Below are 22808 nucleotides of genomic sequence, written 5' to 3'. Positions count from 1 at the left end.
CCATTTTGTAACTTTTTAATAGTAGAATGACTTAATAAAGCATCATCCTATTGTCGGGGGGCCATTTTGTTTATTTTACCCTATATTTTATCATTGTAATGTTTTATCCCACTTGTGTAATGCGTGGTTTTAAAGTTTTTAAACTCTTTTGGAAGGATGTAAATAAGTTAGGTTCATAAATAAAAGGGCTTAATGTGTAGATAATAATTTTCAACTAAACCCAATAAATTATGTCACGTGGCTACATTATTTTAACTAATTCCAATGAATGCTGACTTTAATCTTCGCCTACAAATGGCTTCGTGCTTCCTATTACATTCATTGCTTAAGATCTTGTTTAAATTTTAATAGCTTCGTGAAGCAAATCACAGGGGATTCGAGTGCAGCTATGGCGAAGACGGTCACCGGGAAAGTGGTTTTGGTGAAGAAGAATCTGACGGACATGACTGATCCGGCGGCTTCTTTGCTCGACCGAGTCGGCGAGCTCCTTCACCACCGTGTTTCGCTGCAGCTCGTCAGCGCTAACGTTGTCGACTTCGGTTCGTATCTTTCTTTTAGGTTTTCGCGGGTTAATTGTGTTAGATGTATTTGAATCAGGATTTGAGTTTCAACTTGATCTTTGAATTTCGAAATATCGTTTGTTTGTTCTCAGCTAATTGGAAGCGAGGGAAGCTCTCCATGCCGGCGTATTTGGAGGATTGGGTGGGTACGTTGACACCGATAACTGCAAAAGAGGCGGCGTTTTCGGTCAGATTCGAGTGGGATGTTGAATCCATGGGTGTTCCTGGTGCTTTCATCATAAGAAACAATCATCACAGTCAGTTCTATCTCAAGAACGTCACCTTGTACGATTATCCCGGCCATTCCTGGATACATTTTGATTGCAATTCATGGGTTTATCCCACGGATAAATACAAATATAATCGTATCTTCTTCGCCAACAAGGTAACTTTGAAGTTTCGAGTTCGAATCTAATTAATAGTGAGAAATGGGACAAGTAGATTCACTAACAGATGTTATGGTTATATTTTGATTTTAGAGTTACCTTCCATCTGAAACACCTGAAGCCTTACGCGACTACAGAAAGGAAGAACTTGAAAATCTTAGAGGAATTGGACGAACAGGAGAGCTCAAAGAATGGGATAGAGTATATGATTATGCTTTCTACAATGACTTGGGGATGCCGGAACTGGGGAAGAAATTCGCACGTCCGGTGCTCGGTGGAACGGCTCAGTATCCGTATCCGAGGAGAGGGAAAACTGGTCGTGCACCAAACAGAAAAGGTTGGAACTTGGAAGCCTCCATTATGAATTTCATTACTTTACCTAAATTAAAGCTTAATATCTCTACATGAAAACTAAATATGGAAGATGTGTGACTAACAGACCCGAACACGGAGAGTAGATTGGGTGGACTAGACATGATCCTGCTAAACATTTACGTTCCACGAGATGAACGGTTCAGCACGGTGAAATTCTGGGATTTCCTTGCTTATTTTCTGAAAGCTGTCTCTCAGACAATGGGCACCGTAATAGACGACCACAACATATTTCATTTCGATTCCATTCAAGACGTATTTGATATGTACGAAGGTCATATAAAACTACCCAGTAATGACTCTCTAAAGGGAATAAGGGATGCAATCCCTTGGACTCTTGTCAAGGAACTTCTTCGTAATGATGGTGAAAAATTAATGAAGTTCCCGGTGCCCGCTGTGATCAAAGGTACATGATAAAACTTTACCGTTTTCATCGGCGCGAGACGGTCTCAACACGATGTTAATGTTGGTGTTTTATTGGTTGCAGAGGATAAGAATGCTTGGAGGACGGATGCAGAGTTTGCTCGAGAAACTCTTGCCGGTCTCAACCCGGTTATCATCAATCGGCTTCGGGTAAATATAGCTCACATTAGTGTTCTTTTGGTCACTTGGTCTTACAATTCACAATAATTCATCATGTTTGTAGGAATTTCCCCCAACCAGCAAGCTTGATCCTGAAGTATATGGGAACCAGCATAGTAGCATTAGAGAGGATGACATTAAGCATAATTTGAATGGATTAAGTGTGAAAGAGGTAGTATTAAACATCATTTACTCATGCTAATGTTATCAGTCAGATTGTAGCAAATATCAGATTACTAATCGTTTTATTTGTTCATATTCGATTCAGGCTCTAGATAACAACAGATTGTTCATATTGGATCATCATGATGCATTGATGACGTACCTGCGGAGGGTCAATTCAACTAGCTCAAGGATTTACGCCACTAGAACCCTTTTCTTTTTGCAAGATGACGGCACGCTGAAGCCGTTGGCCATCGAGTTGAGCTTGCCGCATCCGCAAGGAGACAAACATGGTGCGGTCAGCAAGGTCTTCACCCCGGCAGAGCGCGGTGTTGAAGGTTCGATCTGGCAGTTGGCCAAAGCTTATGTTGGGGTGAACGATTCAGGATATCATCAGCTCATTTCTCATTGGTATGATTGCTGAAATGCCGATGTCTCCATAAATAGCAAACTGACTGAAAACACTGCCAATCATTTACAATGATTAAACGTGTTCTTTTGCAGGTTAAACACACATGCAGTTGTTGAACCATTTGTGATCGCTACTAATCGACGATTGAGTGCGATTCACCCGATATATAAGCTTTTGCATCCTCACTACCGTGACACGATGAACATTAATGCACTGGCTCGTATGCTCCTCATTAATGCTAATGGGATAGTTGAGTTAACTGTTTATCCAAGAAATTTCGCTCTCGAAATGTCGTCTGCCATTTACAAGGGTTGGAATTTCACTGAGCAGGCTCTCCCTGCTGATCTGCTTAAGAGGTAAGCCATGCATGACCCGAACTCGGAGATGTTTGGTGTAATTAACCCTCGGAAATTTACCGAAATGAATATTTAATCGATCATGTCATTTTTTTGAATCATCCATTGCAGAGGAATGGCTGTTAAGGACCCAGGGTCTCCCAATGGAATTAACCTCGTGGTAAAGGATTACCCTTTTGCAGTTGATGGGTTAGAAATCTGGTCAGCCATTGAAACATGGGTCACTGAGTACTGCTGTTGCTACTACACATCAGATCAAGCAGTGGAAAAGGACGAAGAACTCCAATCATGGTGGGGCGAGATCCGAGACGAAGGCCACGGCGACTTGAAAGAGCAACCGTGGTGGCCCAAGATGAGCACAATACACGATCTGGTTCAATCATGCACGACCCTAATATGGATCGCTTCAGCACTCCATGCAGCAGTCAACTTCGGCCAATACCCGTATGCCGGTTTCCTCCCTAACAGGCCGACAGTCAGCCGTCGGTTCATGCCAGAAGCGGGCAGCAAAGAATACGCCGAGCTCGAGAAAAACCCTGACCTGGCCTTACTTAAAACGATCACCCCACAGGACCAAACGATGATCGGCGTGTCCCTCATCGAGATACTCTCTCGGCATTCAGCCGATGAGATATACCTCGGGCAGAGGGAGTCGGACGAGTGGACTTCGGATGAAAAAGCATTAGCTGCATTTAAAAGATTTAGGGAGAATCTACTCGATATCGAAAAGAAAATCGAGACCAGAAACAATGACCCCAACTTGAAGAACCGAAACGGACCGGTGAAGTTGCCATACACGTTTCTAGACCCTAACACCTCCGGTAAAAGTGGAGAGGGACTCACCGGGATAGGTATCCCTAACAGTGTCTCAATCTAGGTTATTTGTTGCTTTATGAGAAAATGTAGGTTGTTTGTGCGACAAGCGAGTCTTTGCCTTTCTTCTTGCTTTGATGTAATCTCCTCCCTCTAGTCCCCATAATAAAAATAATGGGAAGAGAAGTTATTTTATTGCTTAATCTCATAATAATCTGAAGAGAATTTATAATAATTAGCGATGTATGCTGTTCGGTCCAATTTGATTATAATATTTAAATTTATTAATACTTTATTATCAGTTTTCTTTTTAGTACATTAATTTTATAATATATACATGTACGTACATGCGTTGTTAGAATCTGATTTGCAGCTGCGAAATGTCAACACCTACACACCAACTGAATAAAACCATGTCTTAATTAGGGTCAACTTATTTGAGTATGATAGTATATAAAATAAAAAATAGCATAAATAATTTACCTGCTTTTTTTTTGTTTAAAATTTGTAGTTTGCATTTTAAATAGGGTATAAATTATTACGGTTAAATACAAAAATAGTCCCTCAAGCACTACTTTGTTGAGTCCCAAGGTATCAAAAAGTATAAGATGATCCCCCAACTATAGAGCTCTACTTTGTTGAGTCCCTCGATTATTAAAAGTTATAAAATGTTCCTATGAGTATAGGGCGTTGCTTTGCTGAATCACTCGACTATTAAAGTTACAAAATACCAATCTGACTATTCATATGTTCTAAACTCGTTCTTTTCCACTAAAAGATATAGCAATATGAGCTAGACGTAACCCATTGACTAAGATATGATAGTCGTTTAAGATTTTGATATCAAATTTTATCATATCCTAGTTAGGAGGTTAACGTCCAACTCAGACTATGGTCAAAATTTTAATGAAAATGGTGAATTTGGAACATATAAATAATTAGGTGACTATTTTTTACTTTTTAATAATCGAGGAATTCAACAAAGCAATATCCTAGTTGCCATACACGTTTCTAGACCCTAACACCTCCGGTAAAAGTGGAGAGGGACTCACTGGGATAGGTATCCCTAACAGTATCTCAATCTAGGTTCTTAGTTGCTTTATGAGAAAATGTAGGTTGCTTGTGCGACAAGTAAGTCTTTACCTCTCCTCTTGCTTTGATGCAATCTCCTCCCTCTATAATAAAAATAATGGGAAGACAAGTTATTTTATTGCTTAGTCCAATCCCAATTACTCGGAATCTTATAATAATCGGAGGAGAACTTATAATAATTAGCTATGTATTCAGTTCGTTCTTTGACTATACCATATTTATATTTATTTCTTTTATTTGAGAATAAGTTTTATTTTATTTTTATTTCTTTTATTTGAGAAAATGTTCTATTTTATTTTGACGAGTAAAACAACACTTGTCATGAACTCTCTGGGATGGGTATCCCTAACAGTGTCTCAATTTAGGCTCTTTGTTGCTTTATGAGAAAAATGTAGCTTGCTTGTGACAAGCGAGTCTTTGTCTCTCTCTGCGTGCTTTGTTGTAATCTCCTCCATTTATAATAAAAACAATGGGAAGAGAACCTATTTTATCGCTTAGTCCAATCCCAACTATTCGGAATCTTAAATTTGATCAACCAACTTTCAAAGTAAAAATAAACCTTGAAAATTGAACTTCACGTTACTACAAAAGTCCGGTATCCGAAATAAGGGCCTAAGAGGAGAAGAGATGCACACAGAGACAGACGTGCTGCCATAAATTTCAGAGCATGCGCATGCATGCAGCAATTAGTATCAAAATCCAAGGAATACCTTGTCAGCTTTCAAACGATATATTCTCCGATTCATTGCCAACAATGTGACATGAAAAAACCAATCTGATGCGTCAATGCATTTGAGAGCCCGAGTTATCTTCAGCTCACATCTCTTTGCATTGCTCGAGTTATTGGTTCTTGGAAATATTGGAGTGATATCAAGAGTGCTTCCTGTTTTGTGAAGATAAAAGAAACTCAAAACATTGACTGTAATTGCATGAATTTAAGAATACATGAAAAATTAGACAAAAAGAAATACCTCCGTTCGAATTGTTCTACTTCCTTGATGTGGACATGTGTTCAAATACAGGTCAAATATGTCACGGACATTTTTTTCCTGAACCGAAGAAAAACTTGCTCAGTCAATATACTGCATAATTCACCTTGTTTTGAACCAAAAAGTTCTAAATGCCACGGACGATGATCTAAAATTTTAACCGCAAAAGAATAGCCATAAATTGACTCAAGTGTGAACGTTTATTTAAGGGCACTTGCTTGTATATGGAGAATATGACACGGTACCGTATATTGCAAAGACAATCGAGACTAACTGCCGTCCAATTATACCTTCAACTTATAATCTTCATCTACACACTTCTCCAACCCAGCAAGTCCACCAAAAGCAATTAATAAATGCCTGTCATATTATATAATACAATCAAGATGTATCATGGAATGAAATCACTCAAGGACAAGAGGAATATTATACATTTCCATATGAGAGCATTCTCGGGAAGATTTTGTATAAATAAAGCTCAAAGAAAGTAGTAAGATTTCATGGATACCACAACAGAACAAGCAATGCAAGGGGCCAGGAAAAACGTATGGCCCTTCAATGTTACTGATTGCTTGTTATTTATCAGACTAATCACCAAAAAGGAAAATTACCTTCATTAAACGGATGAATATCAAAGGAACCACTTTAAGTTCATTTCAACCACAATAATAATTAAAGTAGACTCGTCGTTACATGGTATGATACATTGTTCTGTACATATGGGGCAGGATGAGCCATGAATAGATACAACAGAGAGGATAGCTCATCACATGCCAATGCAAGGATTTCAAGTGGAGCACATATTTTGGTAGAGTATGCTCATCACACATAAAGGATTTAATATGAAAAAAAAGTATACCTAAAGTTAGGTAAATTAAGCTGTGATGAATTAACAACTAGTCCATGCTCAGATGTACCAATCAAGTGATCATATCCACCCTGAGACAACATTTTAGACGCTATCCTGCTGTTAGTGGTTGTACAAAAAGAAAAGGAAATTGGGAAAAGGAAGTGAGTTTAAACCATATTATAAAAAAGTATGAATACCTTGTATGGGCAATCAGAGAATACCGAACTGATATTTGAAGCATACCGCACTTTATACCCCCAATACATACCTGTGTCTTCCCTAGGCTTGGAAGAGGAGACAACCTGGAGAGGTAAATCTAGAAAAACAACTTTATAAGCTTAACACATAATTTCGTCTATATCAATTCTTCTACTTATGACTGTAAACGAATTTAGAACATGCTGCACCATCTTAAGTCCAAATAAATGATTTTTTTTTCTAGCCAGAGAAACTGTTCATCCAGGAAGAAAACATTATTTCGTTATTGAACATTCACTAACCCAAAATACAAAATTAAAAGAAGTCATTCCGTTTTGGATGCAGCAAAGGCATGTTAAATTTGCATTATCCAGTAACAGGTAGGAGCAGGACAAAGAAATAAATAAACATGTACATCAAGTTAGGTTTAAATTTTCACACTCAATACCTATTACATGATACATGAAAATGGAACATGAAATAACATCAGAATTCTCATTACCATAATCCAAGTTTTGGTTAGTTCCCATCGCAACTGTGACTCTAATTCCAGGCTCAAGTGCTTGAACAACCACAACATTCTGCATAAAGAACCATAAAATAATCCAAAAAAATTCACAAGTATTACAAGTTTAATCCAAACGAGAGGTAAACAATAACATGATAAATTTTATGTAAAATCATACTTGAGCTTTCTGAATATAAAATAGACAAAAAAATTACAAATTTGTATAAAGAAAATTCAGAAGCAAATATGATGTGTTTCCATTGCCAACTTTTATATGAAAATTTGTGTAGTGGTTGATATAAAATATTTATGGTAATGCCAATGATTGAATAGAATGAAATTGCCAACTAAGAACTATGTTCATCAACAGAATGGGCCAAAGAAGCATAGAGTTTAAGGAACCTTTAGCCAAAAGTACAAATGAAAGAAAAAAGACAAAAACCATCAGCTATCAACAACTTCAAGGGGCGAACAAGAAGATTTCCAGGATAGTTCTAACCATTAAGGAGCATTATATGAGCAAATAAATTAAGTACTTCTTCATTTTGTTTTATTAAAAGTTGAGTAGAGTAGACTCTCTCCCTCACACTCCCTTTGCATGGGCATGGGGTCTATTTGGGTTAAATTTGGCGCTTGATTATTAAAAATAAATTATTCAGGCAGCATGATTAAGTAAGACACACTCGAACAGGAATGTACGTACCTTATCTAAACCTACATCAACCATTGTTCCCACAGCGCTTGTAGGTTTTTCATCAAGCGTCACACCTATAAAGTTATCACAACAAATGAAGTAGTTAGACAAAGATTCAGTTCAACCTATTCATTGATCAGATCAAGCACTTCTTCAAGGAGGCAACATATTACTATGATTCCCATAGAAACCAGGCTGAAGTTATTTACAATCTGGAACCTAAAATAACCTTATCATTGCTTTACAAAAGTCAGTAACATCAGTTTCCATCAATTTCCCATAGAAATTACATCTGAATTCCTCACATTTAAAAAAGCATACTTATCAGTCCATATCTACCTGTACTACAATTTCACTTTTAACAATTGTAAACCTAGTAAGAAATATAAAACAAACAAGATCATAGAGGAGCTAAATTTATTTGGTAATGTAAGCCAATTAGCTAAACCTATCCAAATGAAGGGATGATCAAAAGAATCATGGCCAAACTTTACCTTCCCGATAGGGTGCCCACTCATGCTTACGCAAATGATGCGGTGCATCAAGCGGAGGCAGCATTCCCTGCAATATGCACACAAGTGTGGACATCAACTTTAAATCCCATTCCATTAAAAATCAAAACAACAACAAAGAAATTCATCAAAACCGCGAATTTGATATTCACCACATATCTGAGGGTATTATGCTTAGGGAAAAGGGCTTTTCTTAGATATTGCGGCGTCTCAAGATACTGCAAGATCCTAACAAGAAAAGACGCTCCTCTATCATTTTCATTCGAATTATTTTGATTCGAAAAGGCACCATTATTCCTCGAGCTACTCTTATTATCAAACACCACTACCTGCTTATACAAACAACTGATTACTGATTCTGATTAAATCATTAACAACTAAAATGTAGGTTCAAATAAATAGGAAATTAGGTTATAAAAAAAGACCTCATCAATCCGAAAAATCGTTGCAGCACGAGCAATTTGACCTGCCAACTTTAAAGAAAAAGGAAAAAAACAAATGAAATATCGAAAATTTATTTCTTACCAAAAGAAGAGAAAACAGAGTGGATTAATTACACGAGTGGCTAGCTCGAGAGATTGAGCGTTGTCGACGATAGAGCCAGCGATGGCTACGGTGACGGTGGGGATTTCGTCAGCTTTTTTGGTTTCACCGTCTGTTACTTTCTCTGCTTTCGTTTTATGCTTCTTCTTTTTATTGCGAGAATCGGCGGTGGCGGTGGCCGCGGCGGTGACAGGACTGAGATTCGTTAGGGTTTCAGCTGGACTGTTTGTTTCGGCTTCTCTTTTCTTATTCTTCTTTCCCATTGCTCAGTTCGCTTCAGTTTTAGCTTAGGCTGCGGTAGCTGTAACAGTAAAAACTGAACCACCCGGTCGACGAAAGGGCTTTGAGGGTTTTGAGCGGAGACGCCAATTTATAGATATTGTCAATTTATGATTTAAGTCCATATATTATACTTACATTTAGGATTTAATCCCATATTTTAATTTGTTACAATTTGGTACTCTTCTTTTACAATATTATCAGTATCAAATTGACAACATTATTACAATTAGATTTGACAAATGTTGTCTTGGCCGAATCATTGTCGATTTAAGAGTGCTTTCTTTGTGGGGATATAACACCATCGAGTTGCCTGAATTTTTCGAAAAATTTGAACATCTTCTCTACTTAAATCTTTCATATACTCGTTATAGATATTCGATTTATCCAATATATATCAATCATCGATTGGTCTAACGAAATAGATATTCGATTTATCCAATATATATCAATCACCAGTTGATCTAACAAAATGAGACGCTAAATCCTTAAACAAAGTTAAGGGGTTCGAATCCATAAACTAAATTATTACTACGAAGACATTATATTACACCCGCAAATAAATATATATACTTCATAGGTATTACAACACTTACAACATAAAGCAAGTAGAGATTTAGGAGCAAATTATTGTGTAGCTGAGGATATATTTGTTCAAGATACAAGCTTCAAGTTTTCTATGGAGCTTCCCTACTAGCAACCTCCAATCCATTACCTGCAAATCGAATTCTCAGATACGAACACCAACCCGAATTCTAAATACTAATTATAGTGTTGTTTTGAGCTATTTAACTCACCGTCTGGATCGAAAAAGAAGACCTGTCTGACCTTTCCATTGGGTAGTGACCTCTGAAATGTTTGGATTCCTTTATCCTGAAAAATTCCCACGGTGCCGAAGACTCGTTTTGTTTAAACTTCAGATATTAAAATGGATATGATTTTAAAAAATTTGAAAGTTTAAACATTAAAATGAATTAAAATAAATAATTTAGATAATAAATGCGTAATTTATCCTATTTTAAGACTCGATACCAAATCGGTAAATGAAAAATATTTTAACCGCATCCTCTCACCACCTCCAACAACGCGCCAACACTCGCGTTAAACGAACTATCAACTGCCTTCCTTCCGCCACGTCATCGCTACCCGTTGGCTCAATCAACCGCCAAACCCTCACAAAAAGAAAATTAAAATTATATGGAGAAAATGCATTAGAGGTCCCTATACTTTTAACGAAAACCAATTTGGCCCTTGTATTATTATTTTTATTTCAACATGACCCTCTAACTAAAAAAATAAACATCATGTGGCCCTTTGACCAATTTTTTCTCGTTCTTGATCATTACGGTGTTGATGTGTTATTCTACGGTACTGACATAATAGTCTAGGGTGACAGATTAATATGGCAAATGACATATTAATTGGTAACTCAGACATGCAGATGAACTACCACGTCAACATATTGTACTGACACATCAGTATAATAATAGTCAACGAAGAAAAACATTGGTCGAATGTCACATTAGGTTTATTTTTTGAGTTAAAGGGTTATATTGAGAGAAAAAAATAATATAAGGACTACATTGGTCTTCATTCAAAAGTACAGGGGCCACTATCTTTTTGCCAAATTATATATATCTATATAAAAATTGTTTGCAATTATTTTTTATGTAAAAAATGGATGAGACATTCTTCGATTCAATGGAGTTTTTAAAGAAACAATCGGTAGCCGATACATTCGTCGACATTTTGTTATGCGCCGTGCCTATATGGCTCGCGGTAATGGTCGGGCTCGTCATGGGCTGGTCTTGGCGTCCGAGGTGGACCGGCTTGGTTTTCTTCGGCCTACGATCGAAGTTCCGGTTCTTCTGGACAGCTCCTCCCGGGTTCGGAGCTCGCCGACTCTGGTTCGCCTTCATCGCTCTCTCCGCCTTCTCCGTCTTTCGGAGGATTTTCTCTAACGTTATGAAAGGGAGATCCAAAAATTCGGCAGCTTCCGCTTCGGATTCCGCCGTTCCATTGCCATCGCCATCGCCGCCGCCTCCTACACTGCGGATTTCGCCGGAAGGCGCTGCTGAAGCTGATAGGTCAGTATTTATTTATTTATTTTTCAATGTGATTGAAAACAGAACCATTTTTCATTGGATGAGTCTGAGTATTCGATGGTTGTTTTGTGTCTTTAATTCCGTGTGATTTGTATCAAGCTAAACATCAATTAGACTTCATAATTAAACTTAAAAACGATGAAGCTAGTTTTAAGAGATGGTTACGCCAATGATTATGATTAGCTTTTATTATTAGCATCGCTTTCGCTTGTTAATTTCTGCAGTAATTAAAATCTCCTTATGTTACCATTGGAATGGTTAACAATGTTTCATGCATGAGTTTCTTCATGACTAATACCTATTTCTTTATAGCCATGGTGGTAAAGCTGAAGAAACAGAGCAGGCTATTGTCACGCAGAACTTAGCACTCCTCTTGCATTTACTGGAGGGGAAGGATGGGGAGATGGAATGGCAAAGGATGATGGAAAGAACTACTACAAATATGTCATACCAAGCTTGGCGCCATGAGCCTGAGGTGGTTTCTGATTTATTCTCTTTTTAAGATAGAAAGAGAGTTGGGAATTAGTGCTCGCCGGTATTTCGTTATTTGTACCGCATCGCTCTAAGAGCTTATGAGCATCACATTTGTTAGTCAAGTAGCATTTCAACTATGGTTGAATGCAAGCTATTGTTGTTCGTCAAAATTTCACGTCATGAAATCCAAAGATGCAATATACCTGATAGCTTACATGATACTTGCTGTTTCTTTGTGTTTTCGTTTATGTTGGATGGAATTCTGTTTTACTTCCTAATGGTGATTTTGTTTACTATAGTGGCCATGCAGTTTACCGTAGTAGAACTGTCTTTGAGGATGCAACTCCAGAAATGGTTAGTTCTGGGATGACGATTTTCGACCGAAGTGGGACACTATGCTCTCATACTTCAAAATATTGGACGAGTGCCCTCGTTCAGGGTCAATGATTGTTCACTGGATAAGAAAGGTAAATGATCTGAATGGTTCGTATAATTTTGTTTTTAAGCACATTTCTTATCCAATACTATACATGGACTAACATATTTTAACTTGTCTCATCTTGTAGTTCCCGTTTTTCTGCAGTGATCGAGATTACGTAATTGGTCGAAGAATATGGGAGGCTGGAAAGACTTTCTATTGTGTGACAAAGGTACAAGGCACAGACTATAATGTTCTTTTCTTTAGTTGGATCTGTTTAACTTTTTTATGAACTACACTCCTGATGAAGTTGATGTCAGGACCTATTGGTTTTACCATATGATTTTGGTACCATATCCTGGTTTGCCGAATCGTGACAACATTCAATCTATGATGTTCCAGGGGGTACCTTATCCTTGTTTGCTGAAGCGTGACAAGCCAAGATGAGTCGAGCTTTACTTTTCAAGTTGGATTATCAGGCCTGGTGGGTCTCTGTCTCTGCACCTTATGATTCAAGAAATCGTATTCTGGACGTTGCAAGTGATAACACCTTTTCTTTAAACTATCCTGTGATGTGCAGTGGAATCTTGAAAGGCGATGAACAGCAGTCCGCATGTGAAGTTACTCTCGTACATTATGAAGACATGGGGATCCCAAAAGACGTAGCCAAATTGGGTGTTCGTCACGGTATGTGGGGAGCTGTGAAGAAATTGCACTCTGGAATGAGAGCATACCAGAATGCTGGAAAAACCGATGCTTCATTGTCTAGATGTGCACTGATGGCAAGAACAGGCACAAAAAATTATTGTGATGTGAAAATAAGCTCTCCTGGTCCTGTTTCAAGGGAAGATGAAAATGAGCTCTCCTGGTCCTGTTTCAAGGAAAGATGAAAATGATCAAACCACGGTTATTGGGAGGAGGAACGGTAATGGCCTTAACTGGAAGTTGATCTCTGTAGCTGGAACAGTGGCGCTGGCTTTCAGACTCCGCTCGGGCGTAATCGTGAAGGCGTTGTTAGTCGGAGCCGGGCAGAGAAATGGCCGGCGATGAGAAGTTTTTTACATTGGTAACATGTGCTATTTTTAGTGGATTTTGATGTTTATGGTAGGTTTTTCTACATTGTTTTTATTGAACAAAGAATCTCTTCCGTGAACAAGTTTTTTCCATTAAAGTTAATTATTTCAAAATCTTATTTAGGATAGAATACAACACTTTCTTCTTAAAACAAACACATACCTATAAATTTTCTGAGGTACACTTTCTCTTTTACAATTGAAAGTAAAAAGGATAGAATACACTTTTGTTTCATGCAACATTTGCAGCTCAAGATCCAAGCAGACCCTTGAACCGAGCACAGGACATGATCAGTATGAACACAACCGCGGATATTAGCCCCGAGACAACGACCACCTGTCAATGAAAAAAAACGGGACGACAGAATGATCAATCACCGGACATGGGAACCGAATCAATGTCGTCTAGTTTAACTGATGTGAAAACACTTTGCTTACCCATGGAAACATGTAATCACGGTCGGTATTCCATGAATAAGGAATGTTCATCCCAAATATTGCAGTCACCAAAGAATAGATGGCTAGAGCCACGGTTCCAGAACTTAGAAAGAGCTCTAACTGCAAAAGGAGAAATCTTTTAAGAAACTCATTCGATAACATTCTAATGTGTTAGAGAATGAAGAATAGAACACCTGGATAAGCTGATTCCGGTGATTGTCGAGCTGCGAAGAAGGAAGGTTAAGCAACAAGCAACAACAAAAATCGTAATTTCGAGTTTTTAAGCTTATGATCGATACCTGAATGTTGATGTAATCCTCTGTATCGTCGATATATTCCTGCAGCTACATAATTCCGAATCAAGCAGTGAAACTTAGAAATGCAGATTTCAGAACATGACTATTAGATAGGAGAAGAGGATGAGTACCGTGGTTAATTTATTCAGTGTACCATCGATTTCCATAAAGTAAACCTGTAAGACAGAGCAATACAGACTTAGCTTAGGGGTGAAGGAATTGTTAAACAAGAGTAAGTAAATCACTATTTTAACCTCGAGTAACATTTCGAGCTCCTCGACATCGTTCTCATCGCCCCAAAGTGTTGCTGTACTTGCTTTGGAGATCATTGATCCTATGGTAGGAGAGACGGAATACCGATTGGCAGCACCGGATCCACTAACGGGTGAAGTTGCAGACAACTTTCTCGACAGATAAAGGTCGGACATGTCGTCGTCGTCGTCCAGTAGTTGTTCAAGTTCATCCCTCACCTTCAACAAATGGCAATGATTACACAAATGCTGCGAATGATAGAAAATGTTTCACATAGACATGTATTAGTACCTTTTGTACCCGAGCAGTCAATCTGGTCATTGCACTCTTCATTTGACGAACTCGATCTAAATTACGACTGCTAATCTGCATAGAGTACAGATTACAACCGAAAATAAAGTACGAACAGGCCAAGACGAACGACTGGAAGACGATGAAATCCATCGAATTTCGTAAAAGTGAAAAGCATATGTGAAGTAGCATTTACCAGGGAGGTAAGCTCATCTAAAGCAGGGTAAGCTGCAGTCTCTAGTTCTAGTGTACGTGCAGCCAGAAAGCTACATATGGATTCCAAAGCTACCTCCAGCGCCTGGAATTCGAACGGAAACACTACACGGCAAGGCTCAAAGGATTCAGATTCCAAAGAAACGACGAAATCAGAACATTATATATGATGTTCCGGACCGATACAACATACCATCTTCAACGCCTGCGTCGAAGTTGATTCGTGCACTCGTTTCCTGTCCTCGATCAATGGCATTCACTAGAGGCAGCAGACGTCTCCGAAGTTCATGAACAACAGGGACGACGTATTCATCCGACGGGTCTCGGAGCAACACCTATTCAATACAATACAAATATAAATCACCATCTGAAAAGCAGTCCACAGTACAAAATCTGAATCCAAACCACTCTTAGTCCCGTTACACATTGGTTAGCGCTTTCTTTTATAAAAACTCGAAACCCGATTGAATCAACAAAAGAGAGAAGAACCCACTGACCTCCTCTGAAGTAATAATTGCCTTGATATGCTGCAATTCAAAATAAAAAAATCAGAAAAAAAAGACAGTAAAGAATGTTTACAAATTTGGGACCTCTAGATTCAACACGATGGCTCCACCACGGCCGAGAATGGTCGAAGGGTAAGACAAGAGTGGGTCGAGTATGCGTAAATCACGGGCGTGGACGTTAACTCGTTGCATGATAGCGTACTTGTCGACGTCGAGCACGGTGGTTCCTCCATTGCTGTCCAAAAGAACCCAACTCCACGACGGCTGCGCCTTCTTCTTAACGGTCACCGCCGCCTGATTTCCCGCCGGAACCACGTGCGTCGTCATCTCGAACCATCACCTTGCACACTTCTCCAGCTTAATTCGTCATCAAAATTATATACACCAAAAAAGAACACTTTTTCTTCTTCTCAAATTCGTAAATGTTTCTGACAATTTTTTATTTTCAGTCAAATCGAATACGAAAAACTAAAATGGGTGACTTTTAGGGGCCTGGGAATTTATTCTCGTCTTCTTTATTAAACTGTCTTAAAGTTGAAACGAACGTGTGCATGAAGTGTTATTCGATTTTCAACTTACACGTACAATTATTATACGCAACGAGAGATCCTGGTTTAATTGGTACCTAGATTCTTTGGTTAAGTTATCTGACTTTTAGTGTTTTAAGCTGTGTTTTATTATACATACATTTATCTACGGATGCACGAACCGAGTCGCTTCCGTAGTAAATGAGTTAATGTTATTCTTTAATGATCAAGGTTCGAGTATTATTGATGGTAGGAGTGTGAGTGTACGTATGTACAGATGAATTTATGTCTATATACTTCAGTTCAAATTAAAATTTATATTGATTTGACTTTTTATCTTTTATATAATTGAGACTTGGGTGCAGAGACGGAGCCAATATTAGATATAGACATGGGCCGAAATATTAAACTTTTTAAGAAAAATACAATAACTTATTTGGTATTTAAACTTACAATTTAGAAAACAATGTCTAATTTGTCTAATAATTAAATTTATAATGACCTAAATGGTCGACTAATTCAGATCGGGTATTGCAGAGACGAGGGAGATCCTCTTGACCCAGTTTGCTTCATTCGCAATTGCCAAGACTTGAACCACTTACCTTGCTTAAGAGATCTAGTGTCTCATTCGCTAGACCAACATGTTGTTGGTATTAGATTATCATTCTTTACAACTCGAAGTCTGATTTGGGTGAGCGTCGGTCGAGTCTGGCCAAGTCAAAAAATTTCGAGTTATTTGAGTTGATGAATCCTATTTTACAACTCGAAGTTGACTTGAAATTTTTTCGATTCGAGTTTATAAAATTTGAGTCGAAATTTTGAGTTTCTGTATAAGTTTAACTGTAAATATTTATAATATTATGATATTATTTTATTTCAATTTAAATAATTTTTTATAATCATATACAATACATATATATTTATTCATATTTTTTTCATATATATAAATTTTTTAGTCCCTCGACTCGACTTAAACTTAAAAATCAATCTATAAATTTTGAGTAAAAAATATAATTTTTTTTAGATAAAATCAAATTAATCGAAAACTCAATCTATACCCATCCCTACCCCACTCACCCTCGGTGCATCCATGAATACAATCATACATATTTTGTGTAATTATATCCCAAGTCAAAGTGTAATCAATAGTTTGAAATGATTAAATTCTTATTTATCCTTTGTGATGGGACTATCAACCCCAGAAAGCTCCGTATTGCAATCCAAACCAAACCAAACCAAAACAAAACAAAAACAAAGAGCCTCTGACCCTGTCTGTACGTATGATGTTGATGACCAATAGCACCTGCCCATGTTCCATCTCACATACATGGAGTAATAACCTATTCAAATTAACATCCACACACTGATCTCATCTCCTAAAATTTATTCAAAAAAAAATTACTATTAGTAGCAAAGAGCTTCTTTTTTATGCCCTCTTTCTTTCCAAATCTCTAAATCCACTCTTTTTCTGAAACCCCAATCTCTCTATCTCTCTCAGGTATCAGTTCATTGATTTCTTTTGATTTTCTTTCATTAAAGAAAAACATGACATGGTATATGAGGTTAGATTGTTGTTTTTGTTGTTGTTGTCGTCGTCGGTTTGATGTTTACTAGGTCTTACTCGAGAAAAAGAGAGGAAGATCCATGGAGAGGAACAGTTTTGGTAACAGCTTGAAAGACCATAGTAATGGCTGCAATGACGACAACAACGGGAAGAAGAAGAACCAGACAGGGTACAAGGTTAAGGATTCATCGCCGTGGAGCTGTAATGATCCGGGTCTCGGAGACGATTTCCTCGCCGGGTTTTTATGGCCGCCGAGATCTTACACTTGCAGCTTCTGCAAAAGAGAATTTAGATCGGCTCAAGCTCTGGGTGGTCACATGAATGTCCATAGGAGAGATAGAGCCAGGTTAAGAACATCACCTCCAAGTGACTGTCATGTTCATCCCCCCTTTTTGAACCTTAATCCTAACCCTAACCCTAACCCTAACCCTAATTTATCTTCTTCTTCTTCTTCTTCTTCCACATTTCCTCCCCTTCCTTCATTTTCCTCGCCGAACTGGCGCGTCAACGGTACCCTCATCGACCCTTTGGCCATGGCTTAGAAACCGGCTTTCGGGGTCAAAGAAATCAAAGATTATGGCAAGTTGATGGAGAAGAAGACTGATCACCATCAGTATGTAACCTTGGAGACTGGTCTGGTTAGTGATTCAAAGGAAGATTTGGACTTGGAACTTAGATTGGGGTACTCTTAGGCCTAATTCGGTCGATATATGCTTTTCGATTTCGCATGTTCATCGGCACTCATACTTGAACTCAACTGGATCATCTTCAAGCATCTTTGTTTGAACCTAGGGTTTAATCCGATCGATTAATTCAGTCACCTTTGAAAGGCGTTCGAGTTTTGGTATCCGACACTCTTTTCCTTATTCCGAGACTAGGTTCAAAATATGTTGTTTATTTTAATGTTGTATGAACACAAGTGTCATCTTTTATTTTATTTTTATCACTTGGTGTGATGCTTCACCTGTTAGGTTAACAGTGTACTTAACAACAAAAGCAGTTGAATTAATCAAATTTTAGAACAAAAAAAGTAAACAGTTCAAGATGTCATCTTTTGAAGTACTTGACCTACTTAGTACTTACATCTAAAGAAAATATAATAAAAAAATTTATGATCAATTTATAACTTCGTATATATAATATTTTAATAAACGAATATAGTATTATAATTACATTTAAATATAAAATTGATCGATAATACTATTTTTCATGAAATTTTTTACTTGTATCAATATTATCAATGCAAATATTACACACACATATATATATATACACACACATGTTTGATGATTGACAAAACATTGAATCTTTTTCTCGATCTAACAAATTATATTGCGTGACCGACACCGTCAGTGTCGATCGAGTTTTTTGAATGAAAAAATAGACATTCCAAAAACTTCTTTTTTCGTTTTTAAAGATCTTATACACAACTTAATTCCGGATTTAGTCAAGAAGATCCTTCACACAACTCCCAACTCGATTCAAAAGAAAATACTTACACAACACTAAACAAATTTACTAATAAAACCCGGATTTTGACATCTACGGAAACCGACGAGAAGCGAACGTACTTACCGAAATGCCAATGAATAGTGGATGAAAGAACTGGCATTTGCCAAAACCTGAAGTTGCATGATTGGAACCACGACTGGATCATGTTGTTAAAAGGAAAAGCATGGCACTTTTCCTTTTTTATTGATTTGTTTGGATCGATGGTGGACAAAATGTGACATTATTGACAACCTAAAGAAAAAGGAGCTGTAAAGAGGGAAGATGGGGCAAATTTGACTTGCTGCAACTTTTTAACAAGTCATTTTCCATACATTCACTTATACTCTGCATTATTTGCAGTCACCATTGCAGGTATTATTATTGTTGGAACCAAGTTCCAACACCACATGAGTGTATGCAGCAATGTGACAACCCATTAAATTGGGCCTTCTGAATCCGTAACGACCCGGATTTTAGATTCGATATTCGAGCGTTGACCTGAACCATGAAAGAATCGATCAGTATGCATGATTAGGGACACTGGATAGAAATATGGAGCTAATCGAGTTTGAATTCGGGTGCACGGATAGGGAGATATTTTAGTTGAGAAAGAAGCTTGGAGGACTAAATATGAAATTTAAATCGGAAAATTTTCGATACGTTATGATTAATCTATGATTTCGAATGTCAAGTATGTTATTGATCTCGTTGAAGACCGATGCCAATGAGTACTTAATCGATTGAATTAATTCATGTTTATTCATTTGTTAAAGCATTGAGATCTTATGTGAGTAGGGTTGATGTTGAATGTAAGTAGGGTTTGTGAGCTATTGGATGCTTTCCCCCCCCGAAATCTGATAGTTTGCATGTTCCCGACAATGTCAGGGGTTGAGGAATGGTATGATGGGTTTTCCTTAAAGGGGAATGAAAGGCTTATGTGAGTTTAAATCATTACAGACAACTCTCAGACCCAAACTCTTTCCAAACATGTCATTAGGTCAGGACACAACACAACACCACTCATTTACTTTACACACATTACGCACTAGGGATGGAGCAAAGATCAAATATTAGAAGGGACAAAGTATTTAATTTCAAAATAGTAAGGACTTGTCATGTATTCAATCTAAAAATTTGGAGGACAAGAGTCTAATTTTAGTTAAAGTCAAACTGATAAGAACTTAAATTGCTATTAAATTAAAAAATTTGGGAGGGCAAGAACCCCTCCATCCCATTCCCTATATAGCTTTGTATATATAACCTTGTTTTTTTCTTTATTTCTGGTATAGGATGTGTTCATCGCTGGAACAGATACATCAACAACCGCTGTGATATGGGTTCTGAGCTTCCTGATGAAAAATCCAAAATGTTTGAAAAGAGCTGAAGAGGAAGTTGTCAAAAGTCAAATAATTTAGGCACCAAATGGTGCTTTGTCAAAGTCAAAAATTAGGCACCTAATTTTTGTTGAAATTGGGTAATGGGATAATTAATTTTAGTCATTGTAATTTAGGATATTTATAAGATTAGTCCTTAAGTTTCAACTATAAATACCCTAGCTTATATAGCTTCAAAATCATCCCAAAGCATTATAGATTTCTTCCAATACTAGAGAGATTTTAGAGAGTTTCTTGAGAGTTGTTTTCTCCTTTTTATCTAGAGAGAATTATCATTGTTTTCTCCTTGGTAGATCGAGAGAGATTGTAATTCCTATTTTCTCATAGTGAAATTCTTCTACCGTTGCCCGTGGTTTTTACCTTAAATTTTTAGGGGTTTTCCACGTAAATTTTGTGTCTCTTTTATCTTCATTTTTATTTTCTCAAATTATCAGTTGCGATTTTGCTCTATCCGATAGCCGTCTTCCGCAACAATTGGTATCAGAACCAGATTTGAGTGTGTAATATCTGCTTATTGTCTTTGTGGTTGCCACCAAAAGGTGGATCCTCTAACATAAGAAAATAATAAGGTATTACTCATTCTTTGAGGTTCTAGAGAACTATTTACGATAGTGAAATAGTGGGAGCTACCCGTAAAAGAAGCTATAACAAATAAATTTGATATTAAAAAATTCAATGGGAGAAATTTCTCATTGTGGAAATTGAAGATGAAGGTTATCCTGAGGAAAGACGGTTGTCTAGCAGCTATCAGTGAAAAGCCGATGGATTTCATAGATGAAAACAAATGGAACGAGATGGACGGGAATGATATGAACAAGAACCAGAGAGTTATGAAGCTCTAACAACTCTTCAATCAGATCATGTGAGAAGACGTCCTAATTGGCACTCAGATTATGTTATAGAAGGTAATATTGCATACTGCCTTTTAATAGAGGACGGTGAACCATCAACATACCAGGAGACAATAAACAACTCAGATGCTTCACTATGGATGATGGCGATGCAAGAAGAAATTTAAGCCCTTCATAAAAAGAATACATGGGACCTTGTACCACTACCACAAGGAAGGAAGCCAATTGGTAACAAATGGGTCTTCAAAATCAAGTGAAATGGTGATGATCAAGTGGAGAGGTATCGTGTAAGATTGGTGGTCAAAGGATATGCTCAAAAAGAAGGTATTGATTTCAATGAAATCTTTTCTCATGTGGTTCGACTAACAACAGTTCAAGTAGTCTTGGCAATGTGTGCTACATTGAACTTACATCTAGAGCAGCTAGATGTTAAAACAGTTTTTCTTCATGGAAATCTTGAAGAAGAGATTTACATGCTCCAGCCTAAAGGTTTTGAAGAAGACGAAAAGAAGAACTTGGTTTGTAGGTTGAACAAATCTCTGTACGGTCTAAAGCAGGCGTCGAGGTGTTGGTATAAGAGATTTGATTCCTTCATTATGTGTCTTGGATACAACAGACTTAATGCAGACCCTTGTGCTTATTTCAAGAGGTCTGGTGATAACGATTTTGTTATATTGTTGTTGTATGTGGATGACATGTTGGTTGCAGGACCCAACAAAGATCATATTGAATAATTGAAGGCACAACTGGCTAGGGAATTTGAAATGAAGGACTTGGAATCAGCAAACAAGATTCTAGGGATGCAAATTCACCGAGACAGAAGTAATAGGAAGATTTGGCTTTCACAAAAGAATTACTTGAAGAAAATCTTGTCACGATTTAGCATGCAAGATTGTAAGCCAATTTCTACCCCTCTTCCTATTAACTTCAAATTATCCTCCAGTATGAGTCCTAGCAGTGAAGAAGAGAGGATGGAGATGTCTCGAGTACCGTATGCATCAACAATGGGAAGTTTAATGTTCGCTATGATATGCACAAGACCAGACATTGCACAAGCAGTGGGAGTGGTTAGTCGATACATGGCGAATCCAGGCAAAGAGCATTGGAATACAGTAAAGAGGATCATGAGATACATCAAAGGGACCTCAAATGTTACATTATGTTATGGAGGATCAAACTTACTAATCAATGGGTATGTAGATTCTGACTATGCAGGGGATTTGGATAAAAGCAAATCTACTACAGGATATGTGTTTAAGTTGCTGGTGGAGCTGTGAGTTGGGTTTCAAAATTACAGTCAATTGTGGCTACATCCACAACAGAGGCAGAATATGTAGCAGCTACACAAGCCAGTAAAGAAGCAATTTGGTTGAAGATGCTATTGGAGGAGCTTGGCACAATCAAGAGTATGTCTCTCTGTTTTGTGACAGTCAAAGCGCCTTGCATCTAGCAAGGAATCCATCATTTCATTCAAGGACAAAACACATACGAGTTCAGTACCATTTCATTCGTGAAAAGGTGGAAGAAAGGACAGTAGATATGCAGAAGATCCATACCAAAGACAACATAGCAGATTTCATGACGAAGGCGATCAACGCTGATAAATT

General features: G+C 37.6%; 5 protein-coding genes and 1 pseudogene across 5 annotated transcripts; 4 read left to right on the top strand and 2 right to left on the bottom strand.

Annotated features, from left to right (window-relative positions):
• Window positions 1-268: 268 nt before the first annotated feature.
• On the top strand, window positions 269-4801 carry LOC120123922 (probable linoleate 9S-lipoxygenase 5). The gene is made up of 10 exons (XM_039142707.1): window positions 269-539; window positions 653-945; window positions 1040-1283; window positions 1386-1724; window positions 1806-1891; window positions 1965-2072; window positions 2169-2473; window positions 2567-2830; window positions 2942-3780; window positions 4738-4801. The coding sequence occupies exons 1-9, from the start codon at window positions 269-271 to the stop codon at window positions 3705-3707; spliced, it is 2676 nt and encodes an 891-aa protein (XP_038998638.1). The 3' UTR covers window positions 3708-3780; window positions 4738-4801.
• A 535-nt stretch (window positions 4802-5336) lies between these two features.
• Window positions 5337-9345, bottom strand: LOC120123818 (putative methyltransferase C9orf114). The gene is made up of 11 exons (XM_039142640.1): window positions 9044-9345; window positions 8912-8959; window positions 8639-8815; window positions 8469-8535; window positions 7984-8048; window positions 7275-7353; window positions 6772-6890; window positions 6584-6663; window positions 6015-6084; window positions 5707-5784; window positions 5337-5618 (listed from the first exon to the last, which is right to left on the bottom strand). The coding sequence occupies exons 1-11, from the start codon at window positions 9290-9292 to the stop codon at window positions 5547-5549; spliced, it is 1104 nt and encodes a 367-aa protein (XP_038998571.1). The 5' UTR covers window positions 9293-9345; the 3' UTR covers window positions 5337-5546.
• A 1637-nt stretch (window positions 9346-10982) lies between these two features.
• LOC120123921 lies at window positions 10983-11915 on the top strand. Its single transcript, XM_039142706.1, has 2 exons — window positions 10983-11395; window positions 11726-11915. The coding sequence occupies exons 1-2, from the start codon at window positions 10986-10988 to the stop codon at window positions 11913-11915; spliced, it is 600 nt and encodes a 199-aa protein (XP_038998637.1). The 5' UTR covers window positions 10983-10985.
• Window positions 11916-12240: 325 nt separating this feature from the next.
• On the top strand, window positions 12241-13355 carry LOC120123919. Its single transcript, XM_039142705.1, has 4 exons — window positions 12241-12354; window positions 12454-12537; window positions 12708-13154; window positions 13192-13355. Exons 3-4 carry the CDS (start codon window positions 12749-12751, stop codon window positions 13353-13355), a joined length of 570 nt encoding a protein of 189 aa, XP_038998636.1. The 5' UTR covers window positions 12241-12354; window positions 12454-12537; window positions 12708-12748.
• A 243-nt stretch (window positions 13356-13598) lies between these two features.
• Window positions 13599-15723, bottom strand: LOC120123819 (magnesium transporter MRS2-2-like). The gene is made up of 11 exons (XM_039142641.1): window positions 15459-15723; window positions 15366-15395; window positions 15062-15203; window positions 14852-14973; window positions 14656-14730; window positions 14367-14582; window positions 14244-14288; window positions 14116-14160; window positions 14011-14040; window positions 13817-13936; window positions 13599-13715 (listed from the first exon to the last, which is right to left on the bottom strand). Exons 1-11 carry the CDS (start codon window positions 15699-15701, stop codon window positions 13629-13631), a joined length of 1155 nt encoding a protein of 384 aa, XP_038998572.1. The 5' UTR covers window positions 15702-15723; the 3' UTR covers window positions 13599-13628.
• Window positions 15724-17538: 1815 nt separating this feature from the next.
• On the top strand, window positions 17539-18157 carry LOC120123875 (annotated as a pseudogene).
• Window positions 18158-22808: the final 4651 nt, after the last annotated feature.

Source organism: Hibiscus syriacus, unplaced genomic scaffold (genome assembly GCF_006381635.1).
Source record: "Hibiscus syriacus cultivar Baekdansim isolate YM2019G1 unplaced genomic scaffold, ASM638163v2 tig00110403_pilon, whole genome shotgun sequence".
NCBI lineage: Eukaryota > Viridiplantae > Streptophyta > Magnoliopsida > Malvales > Malvaceae > Hibiscus > Hibiscus syriacus.
This window is presented reverse-complemented; position numbering and strand designations above follow the sequence as displayed.